Source organism: Hippocampus comes, unplaced genomic scaffold (genome assembly GCF_001891065.2).
Source record: "Hippocampus comes isolate QL1 unplaced genomic scaffold, H_comes_QL1_v1.1 scaffold36, whole genome shotgun sequence".
NCBI classification, from domain to species: Eukaryota; Metazoa; Chordata; class Actinopteri; order Syngnathiformes; family Syngnathidae; genus Hippocampus; species Hippocampus comes.
The window spans coordinates 3282306-3296340 of NW_017805695.1; the positions used below are offsets into that span (position 1 = coordinate 3282306).

The 14035-nt window shown below is 39.9% G+C and overlaps 1 protein-coding gene across 3 annotated transcripts in view; it reads right to left on the reverse strand.

The window, feature by feature from the left end:
- thada (THADA armadillo repeat containing) overlaps positions 1-14035 on the reverse strand; it is a 79908-nt gene that overhangs the window by 35947 nt on the left and 29926 nt on the right. For all 3 annotated transcript variants that reach the window (XM_019882018.1, XM_019882017.1, XM_019882016.1), the window contains 3 exons: positions 11097-11186; positions 9008-9139; positions 578-746 (listed from right to left, as the gene is read on the reverse strand). In XM_019882018.1, coding sequence (XP_019737577.1) covers positions 578-746; positions 9008-9139; positions 11097-11186 — 391 coding nt within the window. The remainder of the gene's footprint in view (positions 1-577; positions 747-9007; positions 9140-11096; positions 11187-14035) is intronic.

Consider the following 14035-nt stretch of genomic DNA (forward strand, 5'->3'; position numbering starts at 1 on the left):
GTGTGTGTGTGTGTGTGTGTGTGTGTGTGTGTGTGTATACATATTCTAATATACGATGTGGTGGGTGTGGTGAATGAAGAGGGAGCTGACACGAAAGGCGAAGCTCTCGATTTCCAGGTTGAGGTATGTTCCTACCCTCACCTGGGGTAACGAGGTGTGTGACCGAAAGAATAATATCCCAGACACAAAAAAAATCTACATTGAAAACACTTTTGAACCCAAAGATTCTGCAAATCGGTGAATCCACGGGTGCTGAGTCGCGAGTATGCGGGTGCACGCTGTACATTCTTTATGGCTATATTTAGTTTTATGATTGTGCTATTCTGAAATGCCTTATAGTTTCTCTCATTCAAAATAAATGTGACTGATTGAGTCTGATCACTTATGTTTCCTTTCAAAAATGGTACATATCATACACATTCTGCCTTGGTATGTAAACTTATGGGCACAATTATGCTTCTTTAAAAAAAACAATTGTATATTGGCCATGTGCATTCAGAAGGTTAGAGAAGGTCAAAATAGGGTAAGATTTTGCTAAAATGCTCTGTAACTCTTTTGTGCATCGACATAAGCATACCTGTAGCAGGGTTCCATGGATGTAATTGTGTTGGATTTTGGGTCCAGGGTCTTGAGGAAGCTCTTGAAGCAAAGAATGCACAGTTGACGAGACCTGGGTGATCAGCACAAAAGGAACGAGGGCTCGAGCTGCCATCTCTCTGGTCCGATACACTGCTGAACGGCCACATCTGCACGACAAACAATCACACACAGGTCATGGTCCCTAAATTCTCTGAACAGGAGTATAAGCATTGCAATGGAGACCTTACAGCTTCTTGTGTTATGCAATATTCGGCATTTGCTGTTAGGTTGGCTCATTGTAATTATTCATTTTTATTTATTTAAAACAAAAACTGTTATGATAAGAAAGCATCAACCACTCTAAGGATGTTATGTTTTCACTTGCCTATCTGTTGATGTGTTATGTGTTATTCTGTTTGTCTCTGTGAAGCATGGTATAAAATGAACCCGGTCAGCTACTAAGACATTTAGTAGAAGGATGTAGAATGGTCTAATGAAGATGGTGGAACTAATTCGTTGAAAAAACACAAAATACATTGTGCCAGACTGGCGTTGGTAGGGTCTGTATCGCTCGCTATTCATTTAAACCCCGATATTTTATGTGGGACGCACATTGCCAGTTTGAAAACATGCCGCAGAATTTATTACATGAGGACGGTTGGTTTCTTTCGTTATGCAACATCTGCATCTTTACTTTCTGAGTTTCTCACCCCCTTTCTCTTCAACCCATGAAGAACCAAAATGGTCTGAGCTCCCCTAATCAAATAATTACCTAAAAAGCCCGGAAAATGTGTTTTGGCCAAAGACGGCATTCTTCCTTTCGTGCTTTTCTCTCAAGACATGGTAAAATATTTACAATATGCTTCTAGGGAAAATGTGACTAGTCACCCTGACTGCAAATTAACCGTGTTTAAATGCTTATAATCTTTCCTCCTATCGTGAAAAAATATTGTTGCTGACAGAAAAAGACATGATGAAGACTACAAGTTTGGTCAGGGTGTCCAAACTAATAAATACAGTGGTGCTTGGAATGGCAGCCGGACGAGTAAGTCCACAAAAACACATCGAGACTGGTTGGGTGAAGTTCCACTGATTCTGTTTATAACCTTTATGAGCAGAAATTTCTCAGTGTCGCCGAGGCGTTGAGGGGATCTCCGGCTTGGTGACCTCAGTATTTATGACATCTCTTTTTCTGCTTGGTGTGGTTCTGCTGCTTCATCAAGCTGTGATCTCCAACTCTCACTGGTGCGGTTCGCAGCCAAGTGTGAAGCAGGTGGGAGGAGAATAAGCACCTCCAGCTCTGAGACCATGACCAATCGGAGAAGGATGGCCTTCCCTCGCCAGACTCTCTGCCTCCTCAAACTTCGACCTGTTGCTGGGATTGCGGAGGTCTTCATATTATTCTCCCCACTGACTCACAACATCTTGTTGTCAAGGTCAGCAGCACTCCATCCCCACTATTAAAACTCATTCAGTAGCAGCCAATTCTGGATCAAGTCTGAAAAGACGTTTAAAAACGTCTTTGGGAGTGAATGAGTTAACAGTCTTAAAAGGTGCACTGCTTCACCCCTACTAAGACGCCGGATGGAGTACCAAAATGACCTCAAAGCCATCGTGAAGTCTTTTTCAATGGCCGCACCAAACTCCTCCTACACCTGACGTGACCACCAAATCTGCATTCTGCTTACGCAATTGTAATTTGTTCTAGTGTTTTTCAAAAAGAGCACCGATAAAATACAGTTAAAGTACCAGATTGATAAGTAGCATCGTGAAGAATAATAGTATCGTTAAAATCTTCATGATACCCATGCCTAGTTAGCAGTCTTCTCCTGTTAATGATTACTTGTCCTGCTTTTTCAAATATTATCAGAAATGTGGCTTATCTGCCGCTATGGGGGCAATGATGAGTGACTTTGGTGCAGTCGCGTATGCTATGTTAGCAGCGCTAACTAGCCTGGCGTAGCTGATGAAGCAGCCCGCACTGTCAGGCCCTCTTAAAAACATGGTCAGCAAACGCGATTACGTCACAAGAATCCAAATCTTGTCAGCTGATCACAAGCCACGATACTCACATCTGAAGTATCTAATAACTACTCGGTCGTTAAACTCTGGAACATATGACTTACCCGTAACATCGGAACATTTGACAAGTGTCCCTTAAGAAAATATGGACGAGTCCAAACAATTGGCATCTCTGTATTTACCAACTTATTCAGAGTTTTTCTTTTTCAGATGAGAGGCCAAGTTCTTTGCATCTCTCCACAATGTTTTTATTGTAATGGTTGCCTGTAGATATAGTCCTAATATGAGTGTATGTGTGACTATTGCAGCTGTGAAAAAGCGGGAGCGATAAAGGTCATTATCTTCAGCAGCCCAAACTCAACAACAGCACTGTGTTCAGGAATCAATGTGACAAAAACAATGATGTTTTGGTTTTTTTTTTTTTTTTTAACAAGAGGAAAAAAATGCAGTTTTGCCTGTTTTTAAGTTAAAGACTGCCCTGTGTAATCCGCACCTCCGAGTCAGGGTGAACTGAAGTGGCCTCGTCTACCAGATTGCATAACTGTTATCCTCGCTAGTGCGAGGCCTTTTCCAACTAAGTGTTTTTTTGTGATGTATCACACATTAAGGGCAGTGTTTCAGTCTCAGATTTTGTCTTTAAAATCCAGGCCACAGAAGATAAAGCACACTACTGCTCTGCTTCAACCTACTTAAAGAGCCAAAGTTAGCAGGGGGGCACATACTTTAAATGGGTATTTATGTTTCTCAGGTTGTTTCCATGATTTGTCTGTGATTATATTAAAATTTGTGTCTAAAAAAAGGCTGGCTTGGCAGGGCAAAAATCGGTGGAAGTCTGGGAGCTATGTCAAGCGGCAATAAATCATCACAAAGGAATGCAGAGATCAGAAGGAAAGCTAACTCTTTTTGCAATAGGAAATGTCAGATATGGATAGAAGCGCAGTCGTATCTTCAAACGTTTGTAAGAATCACATTCTGCCAGAGGACTGAATAAACAACAGTCATGTTGATAAACAATATGAAGTCATTCGAACAGAGAAGTTCATGGTCAACCATTTCTGATTGCGCATGCAAGCAGTACACACGGGCACACACACACACACACACACACACACACACACACACACACACACACACACACACACACACACACACAAACCAGGCTGAAATCATTACACTAACAGATTTCAAACACAAGTACCGTAATTCATTTTACTGTGTAGGCCTTTAAACATCTATCTGTGTACTTGCACGCAGAGGCAGACACAGACACACCTTTGACCGTTCCTGATTTTGGGCCCGACCCCTTACCATTATTTCTGGCGCACATGTTAACTATCTTTTGTAATTTGTTCCAATGGAAACGCTGGTGAAAGGAAATGACAGTTTGGTCGTGTGTAATTTTAGCAACCGAGCTGTGCCCACTGGGGTCGGTATGAAGGCTGTTGACTGGCATGGGTGAGTCTCATCTGGGCTTCATTTGAAGAAAACTGGTCAAATGGTTTCCTGCGGAGACTTTTCAGCATGTTGTTGGACAAACAAGCTCAAGCACTCAAATGTGTCACTGGGGAATGAGCCCAAGTTAGGAAGTGGAGTGGTGACTCACTTCAAATGAGAGGGCTCCATTTGGTCATTCACACAACATTTGGATTCTTGAAAGTGAGACGAATGCACCAAAACACCGTCACAGCCTCTCTTTACTTTCTCAAAAAAGAAAGAAGTAAAATGGAACTAAACTCCCTTCAGCTTTATAATCAAACATGTACAGTATAACGTACGTGTCTCCATGCAAATCAATTAATTACAAAATAATTACTTGTGTAGAATGCCTTGTATTATTTTTATTGGTGTTTATGGTTGTTATTATATATTTTTATATTGTTATACTAGTTATTTATCCTCGAAACATTGGAAGACAGAAACTGCAACCAAGATTGTTTTTTATATTTCGATGAGTATTTCAGATGAAACTATTTTATAGAAGTTGAATTTGTTTTCACTGTATTTTGAGTTCAAACACGTCATGATGTGTCATTGTGTACTGTCAGTCTTGACATAAGCCGGTATTACAATGACATGTGGGTGGATAAGAAAGAAAAAAAAAAAAAGAAAAGAACATTTTAACTTTGGAAAATATACAGTGTGTGGCCATTACAGAGCCGTCTGAATAGAGATAAGAAATGTGATGGGAGTATGGTAAAAGAAAGAAGGGAGGAGAGATTTCTGGGCTGTTATCATAACTCATGGAGCTCTGACACTTTGCCATTACATGAGAATGAGGGAGAGAAAATTACAGACGTCGGTGGAGATAAGACACTTGTTACCAGTTGTTCAGTATTTGAAATATGAGAGACCATCAATCCTAAAGAGAAATACATGAATCTGCATATAGTTGCTGTTTTTTTTCTTGACATACACATGATCATTCGACATGTAAATATGAGATGCGAAATGGAAATAGGAAAAACATTCTGCAGGTGGAGGGAGTGACAGTTATTCATATCATGGGGCATGTTAGCACAGGCCTGATGAAGCGTGTTTGAGAGATGGGAGGGAGGTAGAGACAACTAAAACCGGGGCCAATTAAGTTGGGACGGATGCTAATTTTAACATCTTCAAGATGTGGTCTTCATTTAGGGTGGATACATTCACCGCATAACTTCTGACAGTCAAGCGGTCCGTCAGGATCCTGTTGTCAAGGAGAGGAGAACTATGATATGGATAAATGTGTGGAGAAAAAATAAAATGAAAAACAACGGTATAAATTTGGAAGAAAAAAAGCTATTTCGGAAAAGGGTATTTATTTATAAGAAAGGCTTATGAGTAACTGTTTATTGTTACAGACCTGCTGGTCTATAATCACAGTTAGAAGTAGTGGGATGCAGATGAGGGGCAAACCAAGATAAATATAAATATAAACTCCAATATCTTTTAAGGTAAGATTTCACCGGATTGTAGAAGCTCCAACAAGGAATCGGTGGATATTCATGACATCTAAGTTTTTAAAAATACGCGATCATAAAAAGGCAGTGTGGAATCCATTGTCGCACTTTGGTTTCTGCAAATTAAATTATGTGGACTGACAAAAGTTTAACTGTACAAATATTGATGAATGGAGTCAATACGGGTGGTTCTACCAGCAAGGTGAACTGCAAGGGTTGTAAACCGCTTGGGAGTTGGGAATAATCATAATGTGTAACAACAAAGAGAATCACTTTTGGCAGGCCTCAGAAATTGGTGTTGTTTTTTTCGCTCATCATTGACTCATCTCATGGTGTAGGTTTTATTCCAGCAGCCATTAACCAGACAATCATTTTGGTTTCGAGTGACTCATGTTGGATTGAGAAATAACTCGTCTTTGTGGATGCATAACATGGGTTTTGCAAGACATCTTGATCTCATCTGAAAATATACATGCCGGCTGCATTGTTAAAATAGAGCATGCGGGAGTTTTTTTTTTTTACTCATACTTCTTTAGACGGTACCATGGGATGTTCCTTTTTTTTTTATATTGTTGTGTACAGGGTGGAAGCATAGTCCTATTCAATTCATAAAAACAAAACAAAAAAAAAAGACTATATATTGCATTTGGGATGATGCAGGATTACCTGTCAAAACGTAATTTGTCGAAGTTTGGATTAGTTTTTGGATTGCTAAACACAAAACGGGGGGTTGATTTCCAGGTCGGGTCTGATTTGCAGGTGCAGTCGATGAACATGTCTGAATAATATTTGCAGACTTCTCCATCTCAGGAATGTCAAAAATGAAGGTTAGAAACACAGTTTCCCATTCGCCTGAAAGCTTTACTCCCCAGTAAACACAGTGGAGTCCAGATAAAACCCGTCACAATCTAATCACTCAGTCTGACATTAGACAGCACAAACAACAAAACTTTTTAAAAACAAAAACTTCCAACTAAGGCCATGTTCACAAATACATGGATATTTTCAAAGCATAAAAAGCATTTTCCTGGCACGAGGTAAAAGGATCTACACTCCTCTCCAAAGGTATTGGAACAGTAAGTTCTTTTATTTAATTTCTGTCAACTAAAAATATTTGGGTTTGATATCAACACAAGAGAGGCTTTTCATTCCAGGCACAATCTGGATCTGACATACAATTTAGAGGAGATCAAACAACACATTTGCAGATGAGCAAATAATTGCAAATCATTGGCAATAACCAGGTGACGTTGCCAAATTTCTGCAGAATTGCTTTTTGGTGATGCTTTTTCAGCTTGTCACCTCTTTCTGTTAGTTGTTTTAGGGCATGGGTGTCAAACTCCTTTTTGTCACAGGCCACTTTGGAGTTACGTCTTCCCTCGGAGGGCCATTATGACAGTGTAAGCAAATAAAAGTTTAATCATCTCATCATATGATTATTTGTACACAACAAATTATACACATATTATTGCAAAGATTTTTTTTCACTTGACTTCCGCTGTAAATTGTCAGACAAAGTCTTTCTGTAGACTTATGAGTTCATTTTGTTGATGCCCTGTTGCTAAATTAGGAATGATGTTAAGTGAGTCCATGCCAGAAGGAGCCCAAACTGTAATATGCCTTAGTCCCTCCGCTGTGTTTCAAAGATGATCTTGGAATACATGTATTCTGATTTTTGGAGTATGACTGTGTTAGTCATGAATGGGTAACTCACATAGCTGTGAAGGCACTGAAAGGTACATACAGGTTTAGGAGAAATATACGCTGTTATCCAAACGTCTTTTTCATGGATGCCCCTGACAACAGTGGTAAACATGACCCTGTCCCAGTTTTTTTTTTGGGGGGGGGGGCGTATTGAAGCCATAAAATTCGGATTTAATGATTATTTATTAAAAACAAAGTGTATCTTGTCTTTGTAGCGAATTTGATTGAATAGAATTTGAACATGATTTGCAAATTATTATTTTCCTTTTTTTATTGATGTTCAACAGAATGTCTCAATTACATTGGAATCGGATTTGTATTTAAGTGAATGCTGGGATAGGCTCCAGCACGCCCCTGACCGGGTATATGTGGTTCAGAAAATGAATGAATGGATGGATGGATGGAGGGATGGTGGAATAGCCCACGTGCATGCGTGTCACACTCGCCATTGCAAAAATCATGTCACACATTTCAAATGACATGTCAAAATGCTGTAACAGACCACTAAAGACCGAGTCTTCAAATCTTCAAATTGAGATTGTTTTTAATGCACAGTTGTTAATGATAAATATCAATATTTGTGAACGCAAGCCCAAAACACAATACACTGCATGCATTGTTTTGTTTTGTTTTTTTGTGCCCATGTGGACAAAAGCCTTAAGACTGTCACAATATTATTGTTAACATGAAAAAAAAACGTTATATGTTTAATTTTTAGCTTCATCATTGCAGTTAAAACCAGATAGATTAAATAAAAACAACTGATATCTTATGGGAATACAACTTTGTGTATAATTTGCAGGGCAACCAGTGCAAAGCAAAAGAAAATAGATGAGCCGATGTACGTTTAGACTACATGTGTTTTGTCTTCATGATTGTATGTTTCCATACTTAGAAAGGCTGTACAGCTCAATAGAACTGTTTGAGAAGTTTATCGTGGTTGAGTGAGCAGGTGTGTGACCCTCTTCATGTGATACGGCATTCCAGTTGCCGGCAAGCCGCATTCTCATTGATAGTGATGACAATAGGGAGGAGCTACGGATAGAACATTAAGTTGGCTACTGAGTCAGCCCACGCAGATCTCAGACTTACTCAAGGGCACTTCAACTCTTACGTTGGCAGGTAGACTGGAACAAAAACCAAGCAATGAACTGTGCTGTCAGACGATAACGTGTTATAGCGCACGCAGGCATACACACACAAACGCTTCAAAATCACCAAGAGTTCATGTAATTCAATTTTGTTAAAAAAGAAAAAAAAAAAAAAAAAAGCATGCACCTTATATTTAATTGCAATGTACTATTGTCATTTGGAAGGGATACATTATTTGACAACTTTTTTCTGCCATTCTTTTCTGCTTTCTAAGTTACTCATTAAACATCAACTCTGGCATCCAAAACATGCTGACATGTGTCATTCACTTGTTGCCGACAAACCCAAGTGCCACGCTTGACACTTGAGCTGGAAAACACATGCAAGGCCCTGTGGCACCTAGGGAAGTAACCATTTTGGCTTAAAAAAAAAAAAAAGCTTTGCTGGAATTTTCTGAAAGATTGAGATGATATGCTGTCCAAAGAAAAAATTAAAAAAGCAGTCACTCAACTAAGCCACTGCCACCAACGGACATGTGATACTTCTCTGTCTCTCACTGATATGAAGACCAGAAAAAAAAAGAAAACTATGTGGAGTTTATGTTAGCTTTTCACGGTACTACAGCAGGAGAAACATCCTTAGATTTGAGTGTGCTCTTGTCTCCTCCTTACCTGATGATGAAAGGCATGAATGGGGCAAGTCCCAGAGGTGAAGAGGAGCCATCCATTGGAGACGGGTAAATTCGGCTGAGCACCAGCAGAAGCAGGAAGAGACTGGGATGCAGCTTCACTTGACCACTGTCACTATAAATACATGGATACAGTTACGTTTAATATTTGTTTGTTTGTTTTTTAATATTGTTTACATCTTTGTTGTCTCTCGTAAATCAAAATCTAAAAGAATTCAGATACAGGCCTTGAATTGGAATTGGGCAACTGGACAGCGACCGAGCTTGTTAACCTTTAAACCGAGGGCAACTTTGCCAAATACGCCTGTGGAAAGGTGCACCCAAAGTCAATGTTTAGCTATTCTTGAACCATTTAGAGTATCAGCATAGTTTTGGGCTCTTTTTGAAATATTCAAAATGTTGTTATTATGAATATTTCTGCCATACAGTAAGAATCTGTGTAAGTGCGCCTGTCACTGAACTATGGATGTTCAAAAACAGACAAAAAAGGTGAATCTTATGTTTGTCTAATTTCTTTTCACAATATCTGCCTTGAAAATGGATTTAGAATGTTGATTTGGACTTGAAAACACTACAGGATCAAAGCTTAAGTCTCCCCAAGCTTCGGTTCAAATTTGACAATTGTAATATGTAGGGTACCATTCGAATCTCCAGAAACTCAGCTTTTAAAAGATGTATAACATGTTCACACATGGCGACGTGCATCAGCGATTTGTTTTGACAGATGACGGAGGGCCCTTGGCGGGGCCCTCCTAACTTTAAGGGGTTTTAATTAAAATTGAGCACAAGGCTGAAGCATCATTATGATTCTAAATCAAGAGAGGAGGATTTGCCGCCATCTACTCCAGGGGTGCCAAATACGTCGATCGACCGGTAGCTCACGGACTTGTCCCAAGTCGATCGCTAAGGGGTCTAGCAAACAACAAAAAAAAAACAAACAAACAAACAAACAAAAAAAAAAAAAACCATTTGTGTCTGTGTACATGTTATTAATGATAAATTTTTGTGTTCATGCACACTGCACCCTATCGGTCTTATTTTCACAAAAAGTATATTCAAAATAAAATCAAATAAAATAGCAGGTCACCTTTAACCTAAGGTGGAGTGTGACCTGCATCACGGGAAGCTGTTCGTGGTCAGTGGCCTGCAATTGCAGCTTGCGATCAGAGCTGTTGCGCTGTACCTTGTATTGTTATTATTATTCTCACTCAGACTTTGTTTCATGTACAGTTCACTGAGGGCACTGGCAAAGAATGGGAATCTGGAAGGCCGAGAGAAGCATTTTAAAACGGTATACATGAGCTACGATAGTTAAGACGCTGCAAGAGTGCGTCCCATGCCTCCGTGTCAGGTCTCTAATAAGGTCGACAGTGAACTTCTTTTCACAAACTTTTATGTCTACTTTACTTTTCTGTTTCGTTCATCTTCGGGGCCGTTATGGGTATTGCTCAACAGGGCATGCTTGTGTATGCGCTTGCGGCGTGCGGTAACAGATCGATTGGGAACCTTTGGTTAATCGAAAAGTAGATCTTCAAAAAGGCTTGCTGTAGATGATGTGGGGGAAGTCAGAGAGTTGACATTGGGTTCTGTGGGAAATCCATGAAAGTTTAAACAACCAGTCAAGGGAGTGAGGGGGATTGTGAAAGAGTCCTCAATTAATTGGATTTAAAGTAAGATAAAGCTGCCTGGAGAGCTGTTAGATGATTCAAATGCTTTTAAAAGGGGAGTTTTGTCCAAGCAGGGAAAGATAAGGCAGATGAGTCTCAGCGGACCCAACTTTCCACTGCAGACACACTGAGCCAAAGTTCGTGACACATTTGCTGTATTCTTTATTTTTCCTGAAATAGGCCAACAGAGGAAGTGGAATTTATAAACAGTATTCATTTCACGAAACGCTGAAAGTTGTTGACCTTGTTTCACACGCAAAATGGGTGTTTCAAAGATCCTTTTTAAGCTTCGAGTAACATTATCCTCCAATACGACTGGTGCTTGGACTTAACAAAAAAAATAATGTATCTTAAACAACAAAATTACATGAGAATGAGAAAATCAAGTTACAACGACCCCCTCACCTTTCCACTGAGACAGCTGCCTCCTTGAGTTGGTTGAGAAGAAATGGATACAGGGCTGGAAAACGAGTGAAAAACTCACGGCCAGTCATTCTAAGGCAAGAGAAAAAAGCATAAGGAAACAAAATTATTGGGCTAAAAATACTTTTTATTTAAAAAAAAAATTTAAAAAATGAATGAACCTGCATAATGGTAAAATCTTTCATTCACCTTTTCTCACGCCAGGAGTGATAAGTTTATATTATGCTGGGAAAAATAAATAAAAATACAGAGCCAAATTCCAATATTGTAAGTTTATAAACAGATGTCTTGACCCTTTTAGTTGGAAACTGTTGAGCAACACCAGTTAAAAGACTCCCACTGACTCCCTGGTGGAGTGTTTTGGTGGAAGGATAAAATGTGTGTAATTTGTTCGAGTAAACAATTTAATGAATGCACAACAGTTGACTATGTGACGACTTTCAATTTTTCAATGCATTTCTTTTTAAATCAGAAACAAACTGAACCTGTTTTGGTTGCGGTGCTCAAAGAAGCGTATCCATAGACTTGTGGGGCCTCAATCAAGCATGCACAGAAAAATGTCAATAAAATGACGGACGTTATATCAAACACACTCTTTGTCTTGCTTGTGCAACCACCATTCAACCTCAGCGCTATTAAAGTTTTTAACTGTGCATATCTAAATAAAGTTGTTCCTTGAGGGAGGAGAGCCTGCTCCACCAAACCCAAGATCATATGACGAGCGGGACTGCCTCTGGGTTGCACACATTCGGGAAGTAATGAACAGGCACAATGTGATGAAAAGCTGTCACATGTGCGTGCGTGCGTGCGTGCATGTAAAAACTGCAGTCTATGAGGGTGTGAGACTCACCACTTGTGACCCAACAGACACATAAGGTCAAACACGATGCTCAAACTGATCACTACGTACACTTGCAAGTACAGTTGTGCATGTGCACGCTGGCAAGTTCTTGAGAGTCCTTTCAGACAAAAGTCGTGGTAAGAAGTCATGGAGAGGATGAGAACGAAGACAAGGGGGCTGGGGGGGTGGGGTGGTGGAGTGTATTCAGGCTGAAATAAATCAGTTAGACTACACAGAAACAAGTTAAAATAGTCTTAAAGGGTTGCAAATTCATGGTAAACTGGTGTCAGAATCCACCAGCTACCAGTTGAAGTGCCTCTGACAGAGATGAAAGTGGACTTTTCTGAAAATTCCAAAAATATATATATATATATATATAATACACACACACACACACACACACACCCTTTGTGGCTTCCGTTCTCGCCGAAATTTCGAAATCTCCGAGATATGGCGAGGCCATGAAAATGCGAGGCGAGGGTATTGCTGTTGTGGCGACGCCACTCAAGCTAAACGAGCCTCAGCAGTCGATAGTCCGCTGCTCTCTGCTGTGCGTGCTTCAGCGCGAACATGTACGCAAGCGCGTCTTTTCATTTCAACCAATCAGCGCCAACGCAACTGACGTCACACACGACAACAGCTAAGTTAGCCGAGACAACACTCGAAGTCAGACGGACACGTTTTTCTGCCAATCTGTGTGTTTCCCTTTTTGTCCAAATGTATTTTTTTACGACAACTGTCTTGTCCACGGTGTCTTTTATTCGTTCCACTGGGGTTTAGCAAGTGTGTTTATAAAGAGACGAAAATCTTTTTACTGTTACTAGTGTTAGTGTCTCAACATGGCTACGCTCGTGAAAGCAAAACAACAAACTCAATCGCGTCTTCGTTCAATGTTGTCAACTAATATCTGGATTAATTTTAGGCAAATTTTCCTCAATTCTCTGGAGAAATTTTCAAAAAAATTTGAAAAACCCGGAATTCCGGGAAAATCCGGAGGACTTTCATCTCTGCTCTGATTAACCCCAAATAAAGTTCAGTAGGCTTTTCATGACTTTTTTTTTTTTTTTTTTTTGCTTTAAAGCAAGAATGTCTCCTCTCACTGACTGGTACTGATCAGAAATCCCTCCTCTTTGACGAGAAGACCCGAGTTCCGGCTTGAGGAAAAACAGCCCCAACGGATGCTGCTGCCACCGCCATTGGTTCTTTTGGTGATGAGCAGCATGATGTTTGAGCCAAAAAAGTGGAAATTATGGCCGACTAGTTCAAGCTTGGTTTTATCAGAGTGGACCGTAATAAATTGTATCACATGTGTCTGGGAGGGTTCTTGTGTGTTATTGTAAAATGTAGCCAGGCTTAAAGCCCAGAAATATCAAGAAGACGGGAGTTGCACAGCGAGTTACTTGACAGAATTTTTAGCCCTTCCTCTTGGCAGCCATCCTGACTCTGTTTTCTACTTGTCTTTGAATCAATTTTGGAGGGATACCCAGTTCTTGGTCATGTGACTGTTGTGCAATATTTTCTAGCCTTAATGATGACTGTCTTCACTGTGTTCCATTGTACATTCATTGCTTCAAACATTTCTTTTTGTACCCTTGTCCCGAATGACACCTTAGAACAATGAATGCCCTGTGAGGCTGTGGAAGCTCTACGCAGAAGATGGGTTGTAATCATAGACATGACCACAAAAAATGTCAGGAAAATCAAACGAGAAGAGTTTAAATTGATTTGGCATTAATCAGACGATTAACATAGTGACTGGAATGTGCTGACTCCCATTAAAGTTGAGTTTGAATGTCATTGTTTGATTCAGAATACAGCAGCATTCTCACTTATGAGAAGAGATACACAGTTGTGCAACCCGACTCGCAAGTGTTTCTTTTTGACTTCCCCTCTTTGTTATATGTGTTACCCCAAATTGTAAAGGTTATAGGTCCAGAGATGAAAGTGGACTTTTCTGAAAATTCCGGGAAAAAAAAATATATATATATATATTTAAATGCGCACACACACACACACACACACACACACACACACACACACACACACACAAACACACACACACACACACACACACACGCGG